This window comes from Penicillium brevicompactum, assembly GCF_028827555.1.
Source record: "Penicillium brevicompactum strain IBT 35665 chromosome Unknown utg000003l_segment0_segment0, whole genome shotgun sequence".
Classification (NCBI taxonomy): Eukaryota; Fungi; Ascomycota; class Eurotiomycetes; order Eurotiales; family Aspergillaceae; genus Penicillium; species Penicillium brevicompactum.
In genome coordinates, this window is record NW_026623206.1 from 405,070 (window position 1) to 422,775 (window position 17,706).

General features: G+C 49.3%; 8 protein-coding genes across 8 annotated transcripts; 2 read left to right on the forward strand and 6 right to left on the reverse strand.

Annotated features, from left to right (window-relative positions):
* Window positions 1-48: 48 nt before the first annotated feature.
* On the reverse strand, window positions 49-1,113 carry N7506_004035 (GFA family protein; the record flags this gene model as incomplete). Its single annotated transcript, XM_056953330.1, has 1 exon — window positions 49-1,113. The coding sequence occupies one exon, from the start codon at window positions 1,111-1,113 to the stop codon at window positions 49-51; it is 1,065 nt and encodes a 354-aa protein (XP_056812219.1).
* A 313-nt stretch (window positions 1,114-1,426) lies between these two features.
* Window positions 1,427-1,800, forward strand: N7506_004036 (uncharacterized protein; the record flags this gene model as incomplete). The annotated part of the gene is made up of 2 exons (XM_056953331.1): window positions 1,427-1,504; window positions 1,570-1,800. 2 exons carry the CDS (start codon window positions 1,427-1,429, stop codon window positions 1,798-1,800), a joined length of 309 nt encoding a protein of 102 aa, XP_056812220.1.
* Window positions 1,801-5,147: 3,347 nt separating this feature from the next.
* On the reverse strand, window positions 5,148-7,036 carry N7506_004037 (uncharacterized protein; the record flags this gene model as incomplete). Its single annotated transcript, XM_056953332.1, has 3 exons — window positions 5,148-5,800; window positions 5,865-6,815; window positions 6,940-7,036. 3 exons carry the CDS (start codon window positions 7,034-7,036, stop codon window positions 5,148-5,150), a joined length of 1,701 nt encoding a protein of 566 aa, XP_056812221.1.
* Window positions 7,037-7,197: 161 nt separating this feature from the next.
* Window positions 7,198-8,279, forward strand: N7506_004038 (replication termination factor 2; the record flags this gene model as incomplete). Its single annotated transcript, XM_056953333.1, has 3 exons — window positions 7,198-7,217; window positions 7,276-7,762; window positions 7,815-8,279. The coding sequence occupies 3 exons, from the start codon at window positions 7,198-7,200 to the stop codon at window positions 8,277-8,279; spliced, it is 972 nt and encodes a 323-aa protein (XP_056812222.1).
* A 288-nt stretch (window positions 8,280-8,567) lies between these two features.
* N7506_004039 (mitochondrial 54S ribosomal mL50 protein) lies at window positions 8,568-9,841 on the reverse strand (the record flags this gene model as incomplete). The annotated part of the gene is made up of 4 exons (XM_056953334.1): window positions 8,568-8,936; window positions 8,990-9,380; window positions 9,454-9,559; window positions 9,643-9,841. The coding sequence occupies 4 exons, from the start codon at window positions 9,839-9,841 to the stop codon at window positions 8,568-8,570; spliced, it is 1,065 nt and encodes a 354-aa protein (XP_056812223.1).
* A 621-nt stretch (window positions 9,842-10,462) lies between these two features.
* N7506_004040 (uncharacterized protein) lies at window positions 10,463-11,704 on the reverse strand (the record flags this gene model as incomplete). Its single annotated transcript, XM_056953335.1, has 1 exon — window positions 10,463-11,704. The coding sequence occupies one exon, from the start codon at window positions 11,702-11,704 to the stop codon at window positions 10,463-10,465; it is 1,242 nt and encodes a 413-aa protein (XP_056812224.1).
* A 750-nt stretch (window positions 11,705-12,454) lies between these two features.
* N7506_004041 (SDR family oxidoreductase) lies at window positions 12,455-13,560 on the reverse strand (the record flags this gene model as incomplete). Its single annotated transcript, XM_056953336.1, has 3 exons — window positions 12,455-13,370; window positions 13,427-13,478; window positions 13,536-13,560. The coding sequence occupies 3 exons, from the start codon at window positions 13,558-13,560 to the stop codon at window positions 12,455-12,457; spliced, it is 993 nt and encodes a 330-aa protein (XP_056812225.1).
* Window positions 13,561-14,309: 749 nt separating this feature from the next.
* N7506_004042 (pyridoxal phosphate-dependent decarboxylase family protein) lies at window positions 14,310-15,806 on the reverse strand (the record flags this gene model as incomplete). The annotated part of the gene is made up of 1 exon (XM_056953337.1): window positions 14,310-15,806. One exon carries the CDS (start codon window positions 15,804-15,806, stop codon window positions 14,310-14,312), a length of 1,497 nt encoding a protein of 498 aa, XP_056812226.1.
* Window positions 15,807-17,706: the final 1,900 nt, after the last annotated feature.

Sequence of the window (17,706 nt, forward strand, 5' to 3'; positions counted from 1 at the left end):
CAGTTGCGAAAAAGTATTGCCGATGATGAAGTCGGTGAGGGTACTACATCAACTATCAACGCCGAGACCCAAAGTACTCCCAGACTTCCCCTTTAGACTTGAGTAACGATTAACACCGTCTTCCAACTGGTGAATCAAATCAGACTGTACAGCCATTTCAGCAAAACTGACCCGACTTGGTGCCCAATCTAGCCAGTCCTCTGCTCTTGCCCCATTGCCTCTCAGCAAACCAACACTGACATCAATCAGTGATGGTCGCTCGTCGCAATGCCAAAACACCGTGGCACCACAGGAGCCACAGAACTCTCTATATACACCAGGCGAGCTATTGTGTCGTCGCATGCTGCCTTTCTTGAAATCCAGTGATGACCCATCTATGTTCAGTATGTTTGATTTGGGCACAAAAGCCCAGGTCTGTATAGGAAACCCACTGCTCAGTCGACAGGTATTACAAACACAGGTTCCGGCCAGATATTTGGTGCAGTCGTCTCGGAGCCACCATTTGACATCATCAGGGTTGGCTCCTGATCCGGTGTAGTATGGAACCAGTAAATCTGCCCACGGTGAAGTTGCTTGCGAGGACGATGTGTCAGGCTTTGTGATGTAGAACTCTACTCCTCCGCAATGGCAACGTGCGTGTAAACGGTGCTTGTTCACTTCAGTTTGCTCATTGATAGCTGGTTCTGTAGTATTCGTTGGCGTTCCTGGGAGATCGAGAACACAACCAGCGGTAGTTGACTCCGTGCCTGGGAGATATACACTTAGTCCCCCATCGCCAGTTTCACTGAGCTGCCAATGCTCAATCGTTTCGACTGGGAGCTTCATGACCAACAGTCCGGAGGCAACACGGAACTGCCCGCTAGGCTTTGAGTGAGCAAAGACATGAGAACCACAGGTCTTACAGAAGAATCGGCTAATGTGGTCAGACTGTTGATACTCCTGAAGCCCCTCAAGCTTCGGCTCAAGTTTGAGGGGGTGGTAAGAGGAATATATCTGTCCAACTGTTGTGCGGCATCCATGACAGTGGCATAGTTGTAGTTTGGTTTGGTGAATGATATCCAGCTGAACAGGTATGTCAATGTTCCCGCACAGGCAAATGACAGATGTGGCCATTTCAAGGTAAGTCTTCTGAATTGATTTGAAATATATCCGAGACTAGAGGCCCACTGGCTTCGATATGTGCTCAAGCGGGGCCCAAAGTGCAGAAATTTGCGCGCAAGTGGAACGTGGAACAAGGTTATTAGATTAGATGTGATTTAAGACAAACTCGTAGTCAAGTCAAGAAAGAGGGCCACGGTCTGACCCTTCAACCCCGGGAAGTCACGAGTATAAGTTCCCGCTCCTCCCCACCATTGCAACTCACCACTTGCAACCACCCACAACTATTCTCCCAACTTCACAAGTTCTTCGCCTTCCTCAAATCAAAATGAGTGAGTATCTTCAATCACCCAGCAAGCTGCTGATCACGCCTTGTCTCCCCTGGTTTGAGCTCCGCGATGGCGGGGTAAGAGCGGGGTTGTCAACAGTGGGCTTTGTTGCCTTTTTCATGACACTGACATCTCTCGACAGGCGACCACGGATGCAGCTGTGGCTCTTCTTGCCAGTGCCCTGCCGGCGCATGCAACTGCCCTGTATGTATTACATGATGCTGCGAACACACCGGCCGATGACGTCTTGCTGACCACTCCGATAGAAGAAATAAATTACCCAAGCATTCACAATCGAACACGAATGATGCTCGGAAGGACTTCGACATGCAGTGAGATGGAGATCCCTCGGAATGGACACACTTTATGCTGATTGGGGATGGGGGGATGCATGTCATGTCATAACGACAGCTCGCTACATTCAATAACAAGCGGTCGCTTAATCACTTTTATCCTTGTAGATCAAGTACCTTGTGGGCATCAGATCCAATATTTGGGGATTTGACATCAGCTACCTTGGTGGCTGGTCGGTATAAAGTAGAAGCTCAGTCCAGATGAAGGCTGATCGAGATATCAACATGGACCTACGCACTCTGTGATCCGTACCTCGGCACATATCGGAACATCCAAGGCTCGCTCGAAACAATAGCACGGGAATTATCACTCAGACACCTATCGGAGGGGAGCTCTCCGGGCAAGTCACCGAAATCTTGATTCATACAAACGCAGTAATCTTCAAGAACACAGACAACAAGGCAGATCTCTTGAGCATCGTCATCTCTGCGTTGTTTTCGGGTATATTTTCCTTAGCTTTGATTCGGCTCTGGCGGCTATACTTTGCCGATGCGCCTTTTTCGCCATGTCAATCAATATGCCTCGATGAAACCCCAACACCTGCTACTGCGGATACTCGAAACCTACCGAGATATAAAGCGGGACCTAATACTGCAAGTCTCCTTAAAGGGTTGCATTGGATCGGATCAATGAAATTCATGCAGTATACACGGAGGTCTGTGTACTGTACGAGGAAGATGTGTTTCCATGCCTCTCCACTTTCCGGTGCCTTGCTGGTCTCTGATCTTACATAGAGTTCCGCGAATGTTCCAAGCAGTCTGTGCACATCTCAAAGACCAAATAGTAGTGTTCCTCTCGGTCGCTCAGATGACTCGAGATCTTATTTTCCACGTTATCAGATCTTGCGTCCAGATACGCATATATTGCAGAGCACTCGTTCATTCAGGTCTCTACATTCGACTATAGCATGCTCGGTCCCTGTGTTATGCAAGTCTTTACCCATATGGTCAGATTTATGTATATTCAAGTTGCCGATCTTCCTCAGCATTCACGGATTCATGTAGCAAGCTCCATCTGATACACACCAACTATGCAAGTAAAGCATTGTACAGCGTCTCGCCGCTCTGAACCCACACTTGAAAGTAAAATCCCCCGAAGAAGGAACGAACAAAAACCCTGTTCATGGCTCCACGGGGTGGATAAAACATGCAGCTCAGGCAATTCAGGGCTGCCAATGAGACAAGACAGCACCCCTCCTCCAAGGTCCTCATTACAGGCAAACACTGCTTTCATAGGCTCCCACACTTGTTTTTTTTTTGCTTTACACCGCTGTAGGCGCCGCAAATTCATTGCTGATTTTCGTTCTCCCACTGGTCACCTACGCTTTCTTGTTGGCATACAGAGTGTCTTGCTCAACTGGTGCCATCTAACAGTTGTACAACCGCGACAATGAACTTTGTACTCCGCATAGGGACAGTAGATGCTTCTAACTGTGTCCCTGGAATTATTCGAGGCCCGTCCCGAAATGAGCCTTGGAGTGGATCATAGATTCGAATGGATCTTGCCCGAAACGTGGCCGTCGTCGTGGCATGATAATGTATGTTTTTTGTACTCCGTACCGAACATTATTTCTCGAATATTGAAATCATACGCTACTCGCATATACCCATAGCCTACTTGTAAGCAATGCTATATGCAAGTGTAATATCATTGGGTTTTGTTGATGAGGTCTCCCAACAACATGCGTGGTTTAGACCTTGGGAAGGAGTATACCCACCACAGCGTAAACAACCTTCCAAGCTTGGAAGACATGGAGAGTGTCTCCAGGCAGACATTGTGGTACTTCCACGGTCATCAACACAGGCATAGTCCAATCATGCTATTCATATGTATGTGGGTGGTCGGTCCGAGCACCCAGTATCCTGATCTGCATACCTGATTAACCTAACAAATCCTAGTGGACAGGGAAGGGTCTCGTACTGCACCGAGCAAACACCGTAGCTTTGGGGCAAGTCAACTCCACATAAGAAAACAGATCGGAGCTCAAGTTTCCTGGAATCTACCTCGGGGCCGACGTCTCAAAAGGAGATCCGGTATTGATTGGTCTACATCATACATAGCAGAGCCCGAGAGGGTTCCACTTTATTGGCGAGCGGTAGAATTGCCTAGACTCGATATGGCGGGTAGCGCGTGAGAACATGTAACGTTTGAGGTTGTCGCGGAGGATGCAGGACCACGTTTGACTTGACCACGCGATACGCTGAGGTGTGGACGGGGCACCCCGACGTAATGGCAATTGGTACACATAATCCCAAAGCGGAAAGGTCTACAGGGCTACTATAGACTGGGATCTCTTATAGTGTAATGGCGGATGCGAGATATAAAGCCGGCTTGATATCCTTTCCTTCACTCTTCTTTTCTCTATCCAAGCCATCTACACCCAAAGCCAAACACACTACTTCTTTTCAAACTTTTCCCAAGTTTCCAACCAAATCTATTCATCATGAACCCCTGCGCCTGCAACTGCTGCTCCGGCAACTGCAACTCCTGCTCTTGCAGCAGCTGCAAGGTATGTCCTTCACCATTTCTAGTTCGCATCTCATCCGGAAATGATATGGGAACAGGGGACGAAAGATATGCTAACTGCGGTTTCAGCACTAAGCCATCTCACAAGCCTGCATCGCCATCTTCCTCCAATACAACCCACACCAGACCCGGCCTCCCACTCTTGTCAAACTAGCTGGGGAAGTGTCCTCGCACTTACGCTTATGAGATTACGTTCATGAATTTGCCGGATACTAGGATCTGAGAAATGACCTGGAGCCTTGTTGGTGGGATGCTAAGATAATGAGTTTTTGCCTCGTGTACCTTCTTGTGATTTAGTTAAGAGCCGATACTACTTATACTAGCACACATATATCGGACTTTAAACCCATACATTTCCCTTAAACCTAGGCATATTTTTTTAAAAAAAAGTTACTACTCAAGCTTAGAGAGGCCCTCGTTTTTCGAAGGTTTGAATCCAAATACCCTACCCACGAGAGAATGCTGAGTGTCGACTATTCACGGAATTCTGCAGAGCGTGAACCTTGGAATGCCACGCCATACGATCCATGGGCGGCAGCATAATCGCGCGCATTAGCCAAAGAAGCTTGTGGACATTGGAGACCGAGATACCATCCATAGATGCTCTGCGTGGGTCGACGAATCTTTCATGGCCGCGCCCCGGAGGGAATGGAGGCTGGAGAGAAGAGCGCATCGGGCCTCGTAAAGGAGGATCTCATCCAGTTTTCCTTTGGAATACTCGGGTCTTACAAAAACTTGTTTATGCGCTAATGATTTCTCAAAGTATAGTAACAAATATTCGCACCGAGAAACTTCCACACAATGTAATCACAACATGTATGGGCTTGATTCTATGAAACTTTACAGCTCGTCTTTCGACCGAGGCGCGGCATTACCTGCCTCTTCACCACCTATACAGACAGCCGGCGAGGTGACAAGCATAGCATACACACACTTTTCCTCCTCTGCTGTCTTCAAAATCTGGTTCTCCTCACCACATTCCAAAATGACCTTGGTGGACCGATTAGGACCATTCCAACAGGACTGGCCACGGGTGTACTCGATCACAGTCTTTTCGACGTTGATAACTTCACCGGCTTCGTTGACCTCTTCCACAGTGGTAGTACCGACTTTCTCGAATCGGCCCATTGACACAGAGTTGCCTCCCTTTCTCTGGTTTTGCTTTGTTGACTCAAGGAAGCAATGCTCGTATGTGTATTCACCCGCGTCTTGAGAGATGCAAACCCCCTTCAGAGCACGGAAGATAGAGGCAGTACCGTAATCCTTTTCAAGGTCGGCGCGTTGGTCACGCAGTTTGTTCTTCAAACTCGTGATAGAATCTTGAGTTTCTTTTAGAGCGTCGCGTGCCTGAGTGACGGCTTTGGATTCTGAAGAAGTGTCCTCGTTGGCCTTGGGCAAGATGCCATTCTCCTGGAGATAGACCTTGACGGAGAGAACCTTGCCTTCAATGAAGCTCACAAGGGATGGGGGGAGATAAGCCGCCAACTTGTATACTGTGATCTCGTTAGTCAGGCGTCGGTGACACAAACCCGGGACGGTTGCGGGAAAGAAATTTACCTAGATCTGAGTCCTGACAGCCATCATCTTCATTCTCCCAGTGCTCCCAGTTGACCCCATTGTCGGTGCTGTCGGCCTTGGAAATCTCGTCCAAATCGCGGTCAATAGCACCGTTCGAATCCTCCGTGCCTTGCTCACGAGCAGCGTAGTCCTCATAGCTGCGAACTGCCCGCTTCACACCCTCGTCGTTGAAGTTGGGATTATATTCCACTTTGACCTTGGCCAGGATATCTTCGAGCTCCTTCACGCGCTCGCGGCCCTCATCCCGCTGGCGACGTACATCTACTAGGGCATTGCGCAGCTCCTCAACGCGTCCCTTGGCCAGATTCGTCAGGGCGCTAAGCTTGCCCTTGCCCTTTCCAGTGCGGACAACCTTGCGATCCTGATCCTGGGCGAGCTGCAGATCAGCTTCAAGACCCTGTTCCTTGACCTCGGCACCTTTAATCTCCGCCTCCAGCTCAGAGATGTGAACTTCAATCTCCTTTTGCTGACGACCTGCGTCGACCAGAAGATCCTTCTTCTTTCTCAGGGCAGCAGTCATTGACTTTTGGCTTTGCTCTTCCTGCTTCCGCCATTGCTTGCCGATCTCCTTGCAGCGGTCTTCACACTTCGTACCGCCAACACGAGCCCACTCATCGCTACCATCACAGCACATTTCATAGTCACAGATCCCATCGTTGATCCGTTGGAATGGGACGTAAGATGGACGGTGGCCCTTGTTTTTACAGTAGAAGCCAGGTAATCCGAGAGCAACATCCAGGTCGCTGTTTCCAGGTCGATCTGCCACTGTCAAAGGCGAATTGCGCGAGATGTGGGAGCAAGCAGCTGTGCCGGGCTCATCACTTCCATCCGGACAGTCACAGAAGTCATCATTGACCGCCGAGAAGGGGATTTTGATGGAGGGGTTGGAAATGCAGGTAAAGGTATCGGAGTCCTGATAGAATTTCGAGACTAGAGTGACAAGTTGTCAGTATTATACGTCCCAAAATGGGCCGTGAATCCCATCGTAGATTGCCATTGCATGAGCCCGCTGCGGCAACGAGTGTAGATCTGGAGTCAGGGTTTAGATACTCACATTCCGGGCCCACGCCGCGGGGACGGGCCTGCTTTTCAGCAGCGTGGGCAGTTGACCCAGCAGTAGCCAGTAATAGGAGCGATTGTGAGAGTCTCATGCTTGAGGCATTGAGCTTTGTTTATGGATATGCGGAGAGAGCTTCTGGCCAGATGTTGATAGCGGACCCGGAATCTAATCAGTGCTGAGTAAGCGTTCTCTATCTTTGCGATTGTACTGTGGCGATTGGCGACCAGCTTTGATACTCATTGCATCTTCAACATGGGTAATGACGGTGGAAGGTAAGCAATGCTATGCATTTTATCTCCTCAACTCAAACAATCTAACAACGTGCGACAGTATCCCAACCCGCCGCGAGCTCGTTCGCGAAGCGGCTCGAGCTCCGAGTACGGCGCAAGTAAAAGAGACCCAGCGCGAGCAGCAAGAACATTCCTGGACCACATGCCCACTTTCACACAAATCTCTCGCACGACCTATAGTCTCCGACTCTGCGGGAAATCTTTACAACAAGGATGCTGTCCTGCAATTCCTGCTTCCAGGCGACGACGGCGAAGGAATCAGCTCCAAGGCCGACTGTGAGGAGATCCTGTGCGGGCGCGTCAAATCGCTCCGAGATGTCATCGAAGTCAAATTTGAAGTGGACACCGAGCTTGCTGAGCATCCGTCGGGTCGTGCGCATGCGCCTCGTGGGCGTCAGGAGGGCTGGATCTGTCCGATCACCGCGAAGCCGTTGGGCCCTAACGTGAAATCCGTGTATTTGGTTCCATGTGGACATGTCTTCGCAGAGGAGGCTATCCGCCAGCTCAAGGGGGACAAGTGTTTACAGGTGAGAATTCAATCGGAATTACATTTTGGGAGTGAGCTGACATCTGTTGCAGTGTAACGAATCTTACGCGGAAGAGAACATCATTTCAATCCTCCCCATCAAAGAAGACGATAAGCAAAGACTCATCGCGCGGGGCCATAAGCTTGCCGAGCAAGGTCTCACACACTCCCTCAAGAAAGCACCAGGCTCAAAGAAGCGCAAGAAGCACGCGGAGGCGAGTGATGCTAGCACTAAAGAGGCGACTGGTGCAGATGCCTCCAAATCATCAACCGAACCCAAAGACCGGAGCCAAACCTCCACGCCAGTCCCAAGTAATGCTCCAGTCAGTGGAATCAAAAATGCTGCCACCTCTTCGCTCACTGCCCGTGTCCTGGCGGAAGAGAATGAGAAAAAGAAGCGGCGGAAGATGATGACCCAGAGCTCAACCATCAACAGTCTATACTCCAAAAAGGATGGCTCGAAAGATGGGGCAGCCAAGGGGAGTGACTTCATGACCAGAGGATTCTCCCTCTCATAAGAACAAGAGTCAACTGTCTACCATTTATGTATGTACATGAGGACCGGAGTTTTCTAGGCGAATTTCGGCTGGCTTTTTCTATCATTCAATCCCGTGGGGACCAAAAACGCAACGAACGACGAGATGATCAATCATTGCATCTAACCAAGTGTAGCCATGTATATGGGTAATCGTAGCAGGCTTTCATTCAAAATTGACTCAGCAAAATGATACAAGGACGAAAATGCAATTCAATCAAGATTTCTAATGTACAGAATGTTTCTCATATAAAGGCGATTCGCAAATTTCTCAGAGCGAAGCAAGAGACTTTTTGATGTTTTTGGCTTCGGTGCTCTGCTTGAGCCACTTGTCCTTTGGCTTCTTGGGAACAAGAGCTCGGTTAATTAGGCCATTGGTGTAAAGAGCAGAAACAATGGCTTTCTTGCGACCAGAAGCCTCGTCGCTGTCATGGCGAGTTTGGCGGACGTCGAAAATCTTGATGTTTGCCAATTCCGCAGCGCCCTTCTTGTCCATTGCCTGGTGGAGAATTACAGGGTTTGATCGAGCCGTCTTCTTAAGAAGCTCTTTGTATGTGGACTTGACTTCTCCCACGGTGGAAGAAGAGACGACAGAATCGGAGACACGCTGGGAAGTCAACTTGGAGATGAGGGAGACCAACTAGAGACCAAAGTTAGTAAACATAGGAGAAAAGGCTTCGAGGAAACACAAACAGCAAACTTGATCCGCCCATCAGCGAGTGATAGTGAATCGATCGTATTCTGCACTTTGGTATTGGAGTCTGACTTGTACACAGCAGGGTGGTTGTCGCCAGCTTCGCTCAATGCTGAAAGGATGGAGTTCACACGGGGTTTGGCAACGTTTGATCCCGCGACTTCACGGATGAGAATATCCATGACATTGGCACTAGGGAATCGAAGTCTGTCGCCCCAGTTTCCAGCCTCGCCTTCAAACCTGCACTGCTGAATACCGCGACTGAATGCGGTCAGGTCAATTCCTGAAAGTGTATGGAAATCCTTGCCGGCGAGATGAGCGAGAGCAACCTGAACAGCGGCATGATGCACGGCCTGTGAGTGTGTAAGAGGTTGATTGTTGGTGTACCACCTGTGAAGAGAAATGGTCAGATTATAAGTCGAATCAACACGCTATTCCATTGGGAATGCTGGACCAGACATACGCTTCGACCTGATCGGACTTTTGAGGGCCCTTGATCTTCCATTCGTTTTGCGGCAGATAACCAACGGTGGGCAGCTCTTCCCAGTTGAGGTTGTCGATCTCGGCTTCTTCACTGTCATGGTGAGTGAGATTGAAGTCCTGGTCGGCAGGCTTTTCGGGGGGCTCAGGTCAGATTGAGGCATTATCTGACTTCCACTGTAGGGATCCGCTTGACCGGGAGGCGAGTCAGTGCCCCAGAGCTTGCGCCGAGTGCGCTCGAGGAGTCCGGGGGAGTCGGAGGCATATTGGCGAAATTGACCGAGTGGCGAGACACGAGGAGTAGGCACAGGCCTACAGCTGGAGCAGATAAATTTCGCCTCTCGCAGAGGAACGCGCATTGATGGCCGCATGTTGATGTCGGGGGTGTTCAGTCGGCGGCGGACTTTTTGCTACGGAGAAACATTTGGGATGGAAGAGGTCACGTGCGACGATCTCGACGCCAAGCATTTGGTAACTGCCCCCATACAGACTGGCTGTGTTCATGTTCACACGTAAAAACAGTTCCTGCATCCTACTTGAAATTGAACGTGTGATTTTTCTTTTGTGTGATCGGCATGTCACTTGATATCCTTCAAGTGGTGTTTTGGACACTCATATTCAATTTTCTCATAATGATGCTCGACGACAATATTAAACATTTTAGAAGAACTAAACAAACCTCGGGATCTTCACTGGCTGACATACCTTCACGGCATCTTTACTTTTATGTGGCTAATCCGTCGTGAAGCGATGGGCTACTAGTGATTCCGAGGCAGAGAGATTGCGGAGACTGAGCGAGGGTTTTGTGGGCCATGATCTCATCTACTAGATCACACACTGGAATGAGGGACCAAAGGCGAGATGGAGAAGATTCAACAACTGGAAGAGAACAAGAATCATTGAATTGCGGACTGTATTTACACATGCGTCGCTGATATCATATACTAGGCAAAAGAAACAAACTCCTTTTCATAAACAGAGTACAACGACGTTTACTCCCGAACAAACATACCAGCCATACCCATACCGGTACCAATACACATGCTGATGACACCGACCTCCTGGCCAGTGCGCTCCATCTCGGGAAGCAAGGTAGCCAGTTGACGGGCACCAGTGGCACCGAGAGGGTGACCAATAGCGATAGCACCACCGTTAGGGTTGACCTTGGCCTGGTCGATACCAAGCTTGCGGATGCTGTAGAGAGCCTGAGAAGCGAAAGCCTCGTTGATCTCCCAGACACCAACCTCAGGAACCTTGACGTCAACAGCCTGCAGAAGCTTGGGGATAGCGACAGCAGGACCAACGCCCATCTCGTCGGGGGCGCAGCCTGCGACGGCGGACGCGACCCAGCGGGCCTTGATAGAGCCGGACAAACCGAGCTCCTCGGCTGTGGAACGACGCATCAGCAGAGCGGCAGCGGCACCGTCGCTGACCTGGGAGCTGTTACCGGCGGTACTGGCACCGTCAGCGGAGAAAGCGGGCTTGAGAGCTCCGACCTTCTCGAGGGTCAGACCGTGGCGGATACCGTCATCCTTGGAGACGGTGACATCCTTGGCGGGGGCATCGGGGTTCTCGGGGTCGAGGGTCTTGGTGTTGACAGAGATGATCTCAGAGTCGAAGCGGCCGGCCTTCTGAGCGGCAGAAGCCTTGGCGTGAGACTCAACGGCGAAAGCATCTTGGTCGGCACGAGAGACACCGTAGCGGGAAGCAACATTCTCAGAAGTAATACCCATGGGCATGATGCAGTCACGCGCGTCCTTGGAGTAAGACTCCTTCAGCTCGGGCCAGAGGACTGTGGGGATGGCACGGGAGCCGTAGTTGCGAGTCATGGACTCCATACCACCACCGACACCGACGTTAATAGCGCCTGCGCGGATACCGTTGGCGACAGTGGTGATGGCTGCGAGACCGGACGAGCATTGACGGTTGATGGTGTTGAAGGGGACGGAGTGAGGGAATCCAGCGTGGATTTGGCCCATGCGACCAGCTTTGGCGCCTCCAAGTTCCTGGAGAACGGAACCGATGAGGACATCGTCGATCTGAGCGGGATCCAGGTTGGGGTTGGCCTTCAATGTAGCTTGGAGCACGCTGGCGAGCAGCTCCTCGGGGTAGGCGTCCTTGAAACCACCCTTCTTGGCGCGGGTGACGGGGGTTCGTAGGGAGGAGAGAATGACAATGTCATTGGGGGACTTTTGGAGAACCTGGCGGAGACCGCGAGGAATTGGAGAAGCCATTGTAGGTGATATGCGCTATGTTCGTGAGGTGCGGAGTATGTGCGGAGGCTGGAGGAAGTTGGTCTTGAAAGCAATATGTTGAACTTCCAAGTAGAGTCTGTACACAGAGAGAAGAAACCACAATTGGACCCTCACGGGGCCCCAGCAGTGCTTTATAAAAAACTGCCGACCGAAATTCCGGGGTCGGAAGCGGTTGAGTCGGCCAGTACCGTAGCCCGGCACTGAGCATCGGCTAAGTGGTTTTCCGGTGTGGGGATCTCGCCACCTTCAACGCTTATGACTTTGCATTCTTTGATATCTTTCATACAATGGACTTCACGTCGGTGCTTGATGAAGTATAATACTCCTCTCATATCACAGGCAAGTACTTTGCTCTGTTTCATCGTCGCGTCGGATCCTTATATCAGCATCGGGTCGGATATACGGATCTAATCAAGACGTTCCCGAAACGCATTTCGAGCCAACGAGTCTAGGGTGTGGCCAGTATGACTGGGCACCTGTTATGTTTGTGGAAACAGCGATGGGACTAATTTGACACTATATAAAGACTATCTCTTCCCTTGGTTGCTGTGAATTGTACGTCTGCTCCCTTCCTCAGACGCGTCGCCGCCGGAAGTTCGGAAGTTGAGATCATAGTACCGTGTGAGTAAAAGCTCGTTACAACCATAAGCTTTCCAGGTCCTGTTCTTCCGAGGTTGTCCTCAAGCGAGTTCAGATTATTTATTCAAGCTGCAAGGTAACGCAAAAATCTCAAAATTTGTTCTTTTCCATCAAAGACTGGGTTGTTGCAACAATGCAGTCCTCCAGTGAACGATACTTGGTTCTCAAGATCTTCTGGGACCGCGAATTATCGAATTGAATAGGCGGCGTATTGCTGTCCTGTGGTTCCGGAAGCCGATCTCTGAGGGCTGGGAATTGGCGGTGCATGATGTTTACAACCTCATCCATGGTGTATAAGCCGTGGGCGAGCAAGAACCTCTGGTTTTGGGCACCTTCCACTCCAATGGCCCGTACATGTGCCGTTGCCACATCTCGAACATCCACCCATGCTGGGACCTGAGCCTCGGGGACCTTTTGCGCGTGAAGACCCTGGATCAACTCGTCTATCACTTGGTTCGAGGTATTGACTTTGTCTCCGCTTTGCGATGGAAACATCAACGGACCGAAAGCAAGCCCTGGATTGATTGTGGTCAAAGAAAAGTGGACGGTAGGATGCTGTGACATAAAGTCCCATGCAGCCTGTTCAGCCAATTTCTTGCTTCCGATGTAGGTATTCTCCGCCTTCAGCGATTGTTCGAAAGTGATCGGATTCCAGTGACTTTCGGTAATGACTCCGTTTGCCGATGGGTCTCCAACCATTGAGGCCAAAGATGAAGTGAGCACAACCTGTTTCACAGAGGGCCCTGATTTCAAAACAGATTCCAACATCTGAAGACTACCGTCAATTGCTGGCTGCAGAATCTCTCGCTTTGCATCCGAGTGTCCATATATAAATGGGCTGGCAGAATGGATAACATATTTGATTGGGCCATAATCTTTGAACACAGCGTCAAAGGCACCAGGGCTGGTGATATCCTCAACGACAGCGAACGAAATTTCGTTCTCAAACTGGGAGCATAGTGCTCGCCCTTTGCCCGCACTGCGGACAACTGCAAGGACATCATATCTGCAGAGAAGTGAGCGCTGGAACTTTATTACGCCATAAGATGCGAAAGAACATACCCCTGCTCGAGCAATTGCTGCAAGATATAAGAACCGACAAATCCGGTACCACCTACGTTGAGAAATGTGGTCAATTTCAAGGCATTTCAAACAGAAAATAGATGAATACCGGTCAGAAGAACTTTGCTTGCCATGGTGATTGATATAGTAACCTTGGAATAATGTCCAAAAGAAGTTACTGGAATGTTGAGTAGGTATATGTCTGGCCTTACGGTGCTTTTATATCATGAGGATGATCTTTCGGTTCTTCCAAGTAGCTTTGATTGTCGTCATACTAGCACTCAGTATGCTTCATTTTTATAAACCTAACGCACTATGATTTCATGATCATTCTTGAATAGTCTTTTTGGCTTGCATCAGAGAGAAGATCAAATCCTTGCCTCAGTGTGTTTACAAACACGTCATAGGCTTTACACCAGGTCAAAATATCCCATCGTCAATCCTGAAAATGGGCTGGCTGGAGTTGTTACGCATCTCCCATGTCATAGATCTTGTGAGGTGCCGCGAAGATCTAAGGTTGCGCTCAGACATGTCCACATACCCACGCTTTGGCCTTCTAGCAAACGATTTACAAGTATTGAAGGGTTGAACTTCACGGAATGGGGGCCAGGATATACGCCGTTGTGTTCAAGAATTGTGTCACTCTCTTTCTTGTAAAAATCTCAATATCTCGATTCCACTTCTCTAGTGAGGGATCTGAGACTTCTCGAGTACCTGAAAGGTAGTGCTTGAAACCTTGGAAACTAAGAGCATTGAAAACATCTCCAGGGCTGGGAATCGTGCTTACGCGTGGGCAAGGGAGAATGTTGGTGGATTTGAAGATGAAACAGTAAATTCAGATGCTAGAAAAGATATCGAAAAGAAATCTCAACACGGACCAAACTCATATTCCTACTTCGCTGTACAGAGAGCTGCTTTGCCATGCTAGCAGGTCAGCCAAGCTGAGCTCAATTGCTATCGCGTCCAGAGTATGAAGAACCTTTTTCAGATTCTGAGAAGTTAGCCTGGGGTTGATGATGCACATTCGCAAGGCCTGCTTTTTGTCTAAATGAACTGTTTGCACTGCCGCCACGTTCCGCTCTAGAGCAACATCTGCGATCTTTTGATTGAGATGATCTAGCTCCCGATCCGGAACTGTCTCGGGCTGGAAGCGGACCACAACTATGGCCATCTGCGCCGGGGAGACTATATTCCAGTGAGTGCGATCACGTAGAATCGCTTCGGCTTCTTCTGCGAGCTGCACTCCACGATCAATCATTTGACCGATTGTTTCGGTGCCCATAGTTCTCAGAATAACCCAGAGTCGCATTGCACGAGCTGGTCGAGTCAACTCTAAACTCAAGTCCCAGAACTCATAGTTCTCCAAGCGGCCTCCATTGTCCAAAAAGTCCGAATGCGCAGAGAACGAACGTGCAAGGCACTTTTTGTTTCTCACAAAGAGCATCCCACAGCCATAGCTTGTAAATAACCATTTGTGTGCATCCCATGACAAGCTGTCGGCCTTCTCGACTCCACTTGCCAAGTGTGCATAAGAGGCTGACAAGATGATAGATGATCCATAAGCACCATCGATGTGAAGCCAGACATCGTATTTTGAAACAACATCCGCAATCTCTGATATGGGGTCAATGCTCCCAGTAGTTGTAGACCCGAGTGTCGCAACCACGGCCATGGGAATACGTCTAGCTGCTTTGTCTTCCAAAATTGACGTGGCCAGCGATCGAGGGCAAAGTCCGGGAATTTGACGAACTTGACTTTCCGAAAATCCCAAGATGCGTGCTGCCTTGGTAATGGAGAAATGAGTGTTTTCGGAAACATAAATCACCGCCAAATGATGATTCTCCGCGCCCTCGATGACTTTGTCGCGTGCAGCAGTAAGAGCCATGAAATTTGCCATGGACCCGCCAGAAACAGAAAGACCAGTCGCCTCGTCACTCGGAAACCCAATCTTAGACACAAGCCAGCTCATGAGAGATTTCTCGACTACATCGCAGCTTGATCCAGCTAAGCTCCCGCCAACATGGGGATTGAAGGCGCTGACGATGAGATCCGCGACCCATGATACCGGCAGCATTGTCGATGGAATGAAGCTGAAGAAGTTTGGATGTTGGGTTGCCACTCGTGATTCAAATATCAATGCGCATTCTTGCAGCACTTCTGAGATAGAAGTGGCTTGTCTTGGAATCGCGACATGTTTGATCTTTTCCTTGTCTTTCGGGTCGGGTTGCGCGAAAATTGCATCGGACTCCTCGGGGCAGGCGATTCGTAGAAGCCCCTCAGTGTTGTCCAGTCCATGATCAATGAGGTGGGGCAGTAGATTGTGGATTTCCGCCCTCAGAGTCTGAATGCGCTCTATGTTGTCAAGGCTTTCTCTCGTCATTCTTCCGGGTGATACTGAATGGAAGACAGATAGCGTGTCATACAGATTAAAGGCCTTCGTAATGATTCGGACAAAACAAGAATTGTTAACATGAGTTCTAAAATGTCTCTTGACACTGAAACATTGGATGACTGTCTTATTTATATAATCAGTGGTACTTTCTCATACAAATCCTTGAGCATCTTGACAACCTTGGAATGCTGGCTACCCTAATGAGCTCGACCCAGCTTCCCTTTTGTTCGCTTTGCGCGACATTAACTTTTCGCCTTGCTTATTTGTCGAGTGTTATTCCAAGCTGAGTGTCACGAAACTTTCACACATTCTGCAGTTCGTCATCTGGACTGCCATCAGAGGTCGTGTAGGTCGATCTTCCTATCATCTCCGTGGTTCAATTTTACAAGTCCAATTCGATTGGATGATATTCTTGCAACTTGGATGGCATAAGGTTTGATGGAGGATCTTGCTACATATTCCACTCCTATACGTGTTCACTCGGTGATCAGTCACGTCAAACTCCGCCACAAGCAGCAAGGAGATGGCCAGGCAAGTTTCTACTACATGTTCATTACAAAACAATGACGACTCAAAGCCAATATGACAGGAGTGTACCTGTCCCTCGGGATACTGAGGTCAAGTTTCTATCATAACATGCAAGACCACCTGCATATATGGCTCCTACCAGGGTTGTACGCATGTTTTCTCACCGCTGCAGTATCATCGGGGTCTAGAAATCCTGATTTTTGACCAGCATCAGTATGTTAAGTCCAAACAAATAGTTATAAAAGACTACTGTGATTTCTCAAGACGAAACATGGGCTGCAATACAATTATTAGGGATGCCTTTACTTTCTGTAGCAGCCGAATATACCGGGCTCAGTTCCCAGAGACGACGTCAGACTGAAAGATCTCCATTGATATCGAATCGAGGAGATGTCATTCGCTATGTGATATTTGCAAACCTCTGGCTTGGAAGTTTCCTCGCCGCTGCCGGTAAGATCGGTGTCTATACATGCCTATTCTTCCCCAGGACTCGAATTTCGAATTTAACACGATGAAACTTTCGGATAGTACAGTAACAACCACTATCACGACAACACTGATGTCTGAATTTGCTAGTGGCAGTCTTTTGTCATGGTTGGGGGCGTCATATTTCATAGCCAACGCATGGATCCAACCGCTGTGTGGCCAGTTGACGGACATATATTCCCGCCGCACCGGACTTGTTTGGAGCATTGTGATCTTCACAATTGGCAATGTGCTGTCAGCCACTTCTGTGGATGCTGCCATGCTTATTGGTAGTCGCTTTATTGCTGGAATTGGGGGTGGCGCATTTATTGTTATCACGACAATGGTGGCCAATGACCTTGTTACTGAGAAAGTCTCATGGCGTTGGTCGTTCTCCACTCTTGCAGGACTTTCTGTATTGACAGGAGTACTTCTCGGCATTCTTTTGCCAGCTGACGTGACGTCTTGGAGGGAGGAAAGCAATGATCCAGCAAAGTCTGTGGACTTAAAAGGGGCGTTTTACTTTTCTGTGGCAACCTTTCTCTTACTTTTTGGTCTGAATGACGTTGCATTCAACATTCCTTTGTCATGGGGACGCGCGATGATCATCCTTGCAGGAGCAGTAGCAGGTGGGATCCTCTTCATCCGGCATTCGTTAAGAGCCCCACGCCCGGTACTCCCACTCCGGCTTTTGAAAACAAGATCTGTGCTTGCGGGTTGCCTTATTAACCTTTGTGCATGTTGTTGTTTCACAATTGCAGAGTTCTTTCTGCCTGTGGTTGGCCAGTTGCTATCCGCCCAGGCAGGCGAGATTCTACAAGCTAGTCTCATCTTGTTGCCTTTGAGTGCAGGTGCTGCGGTGGGTTCGATGGGGGCTGGTGTAGTACTTCTCTAC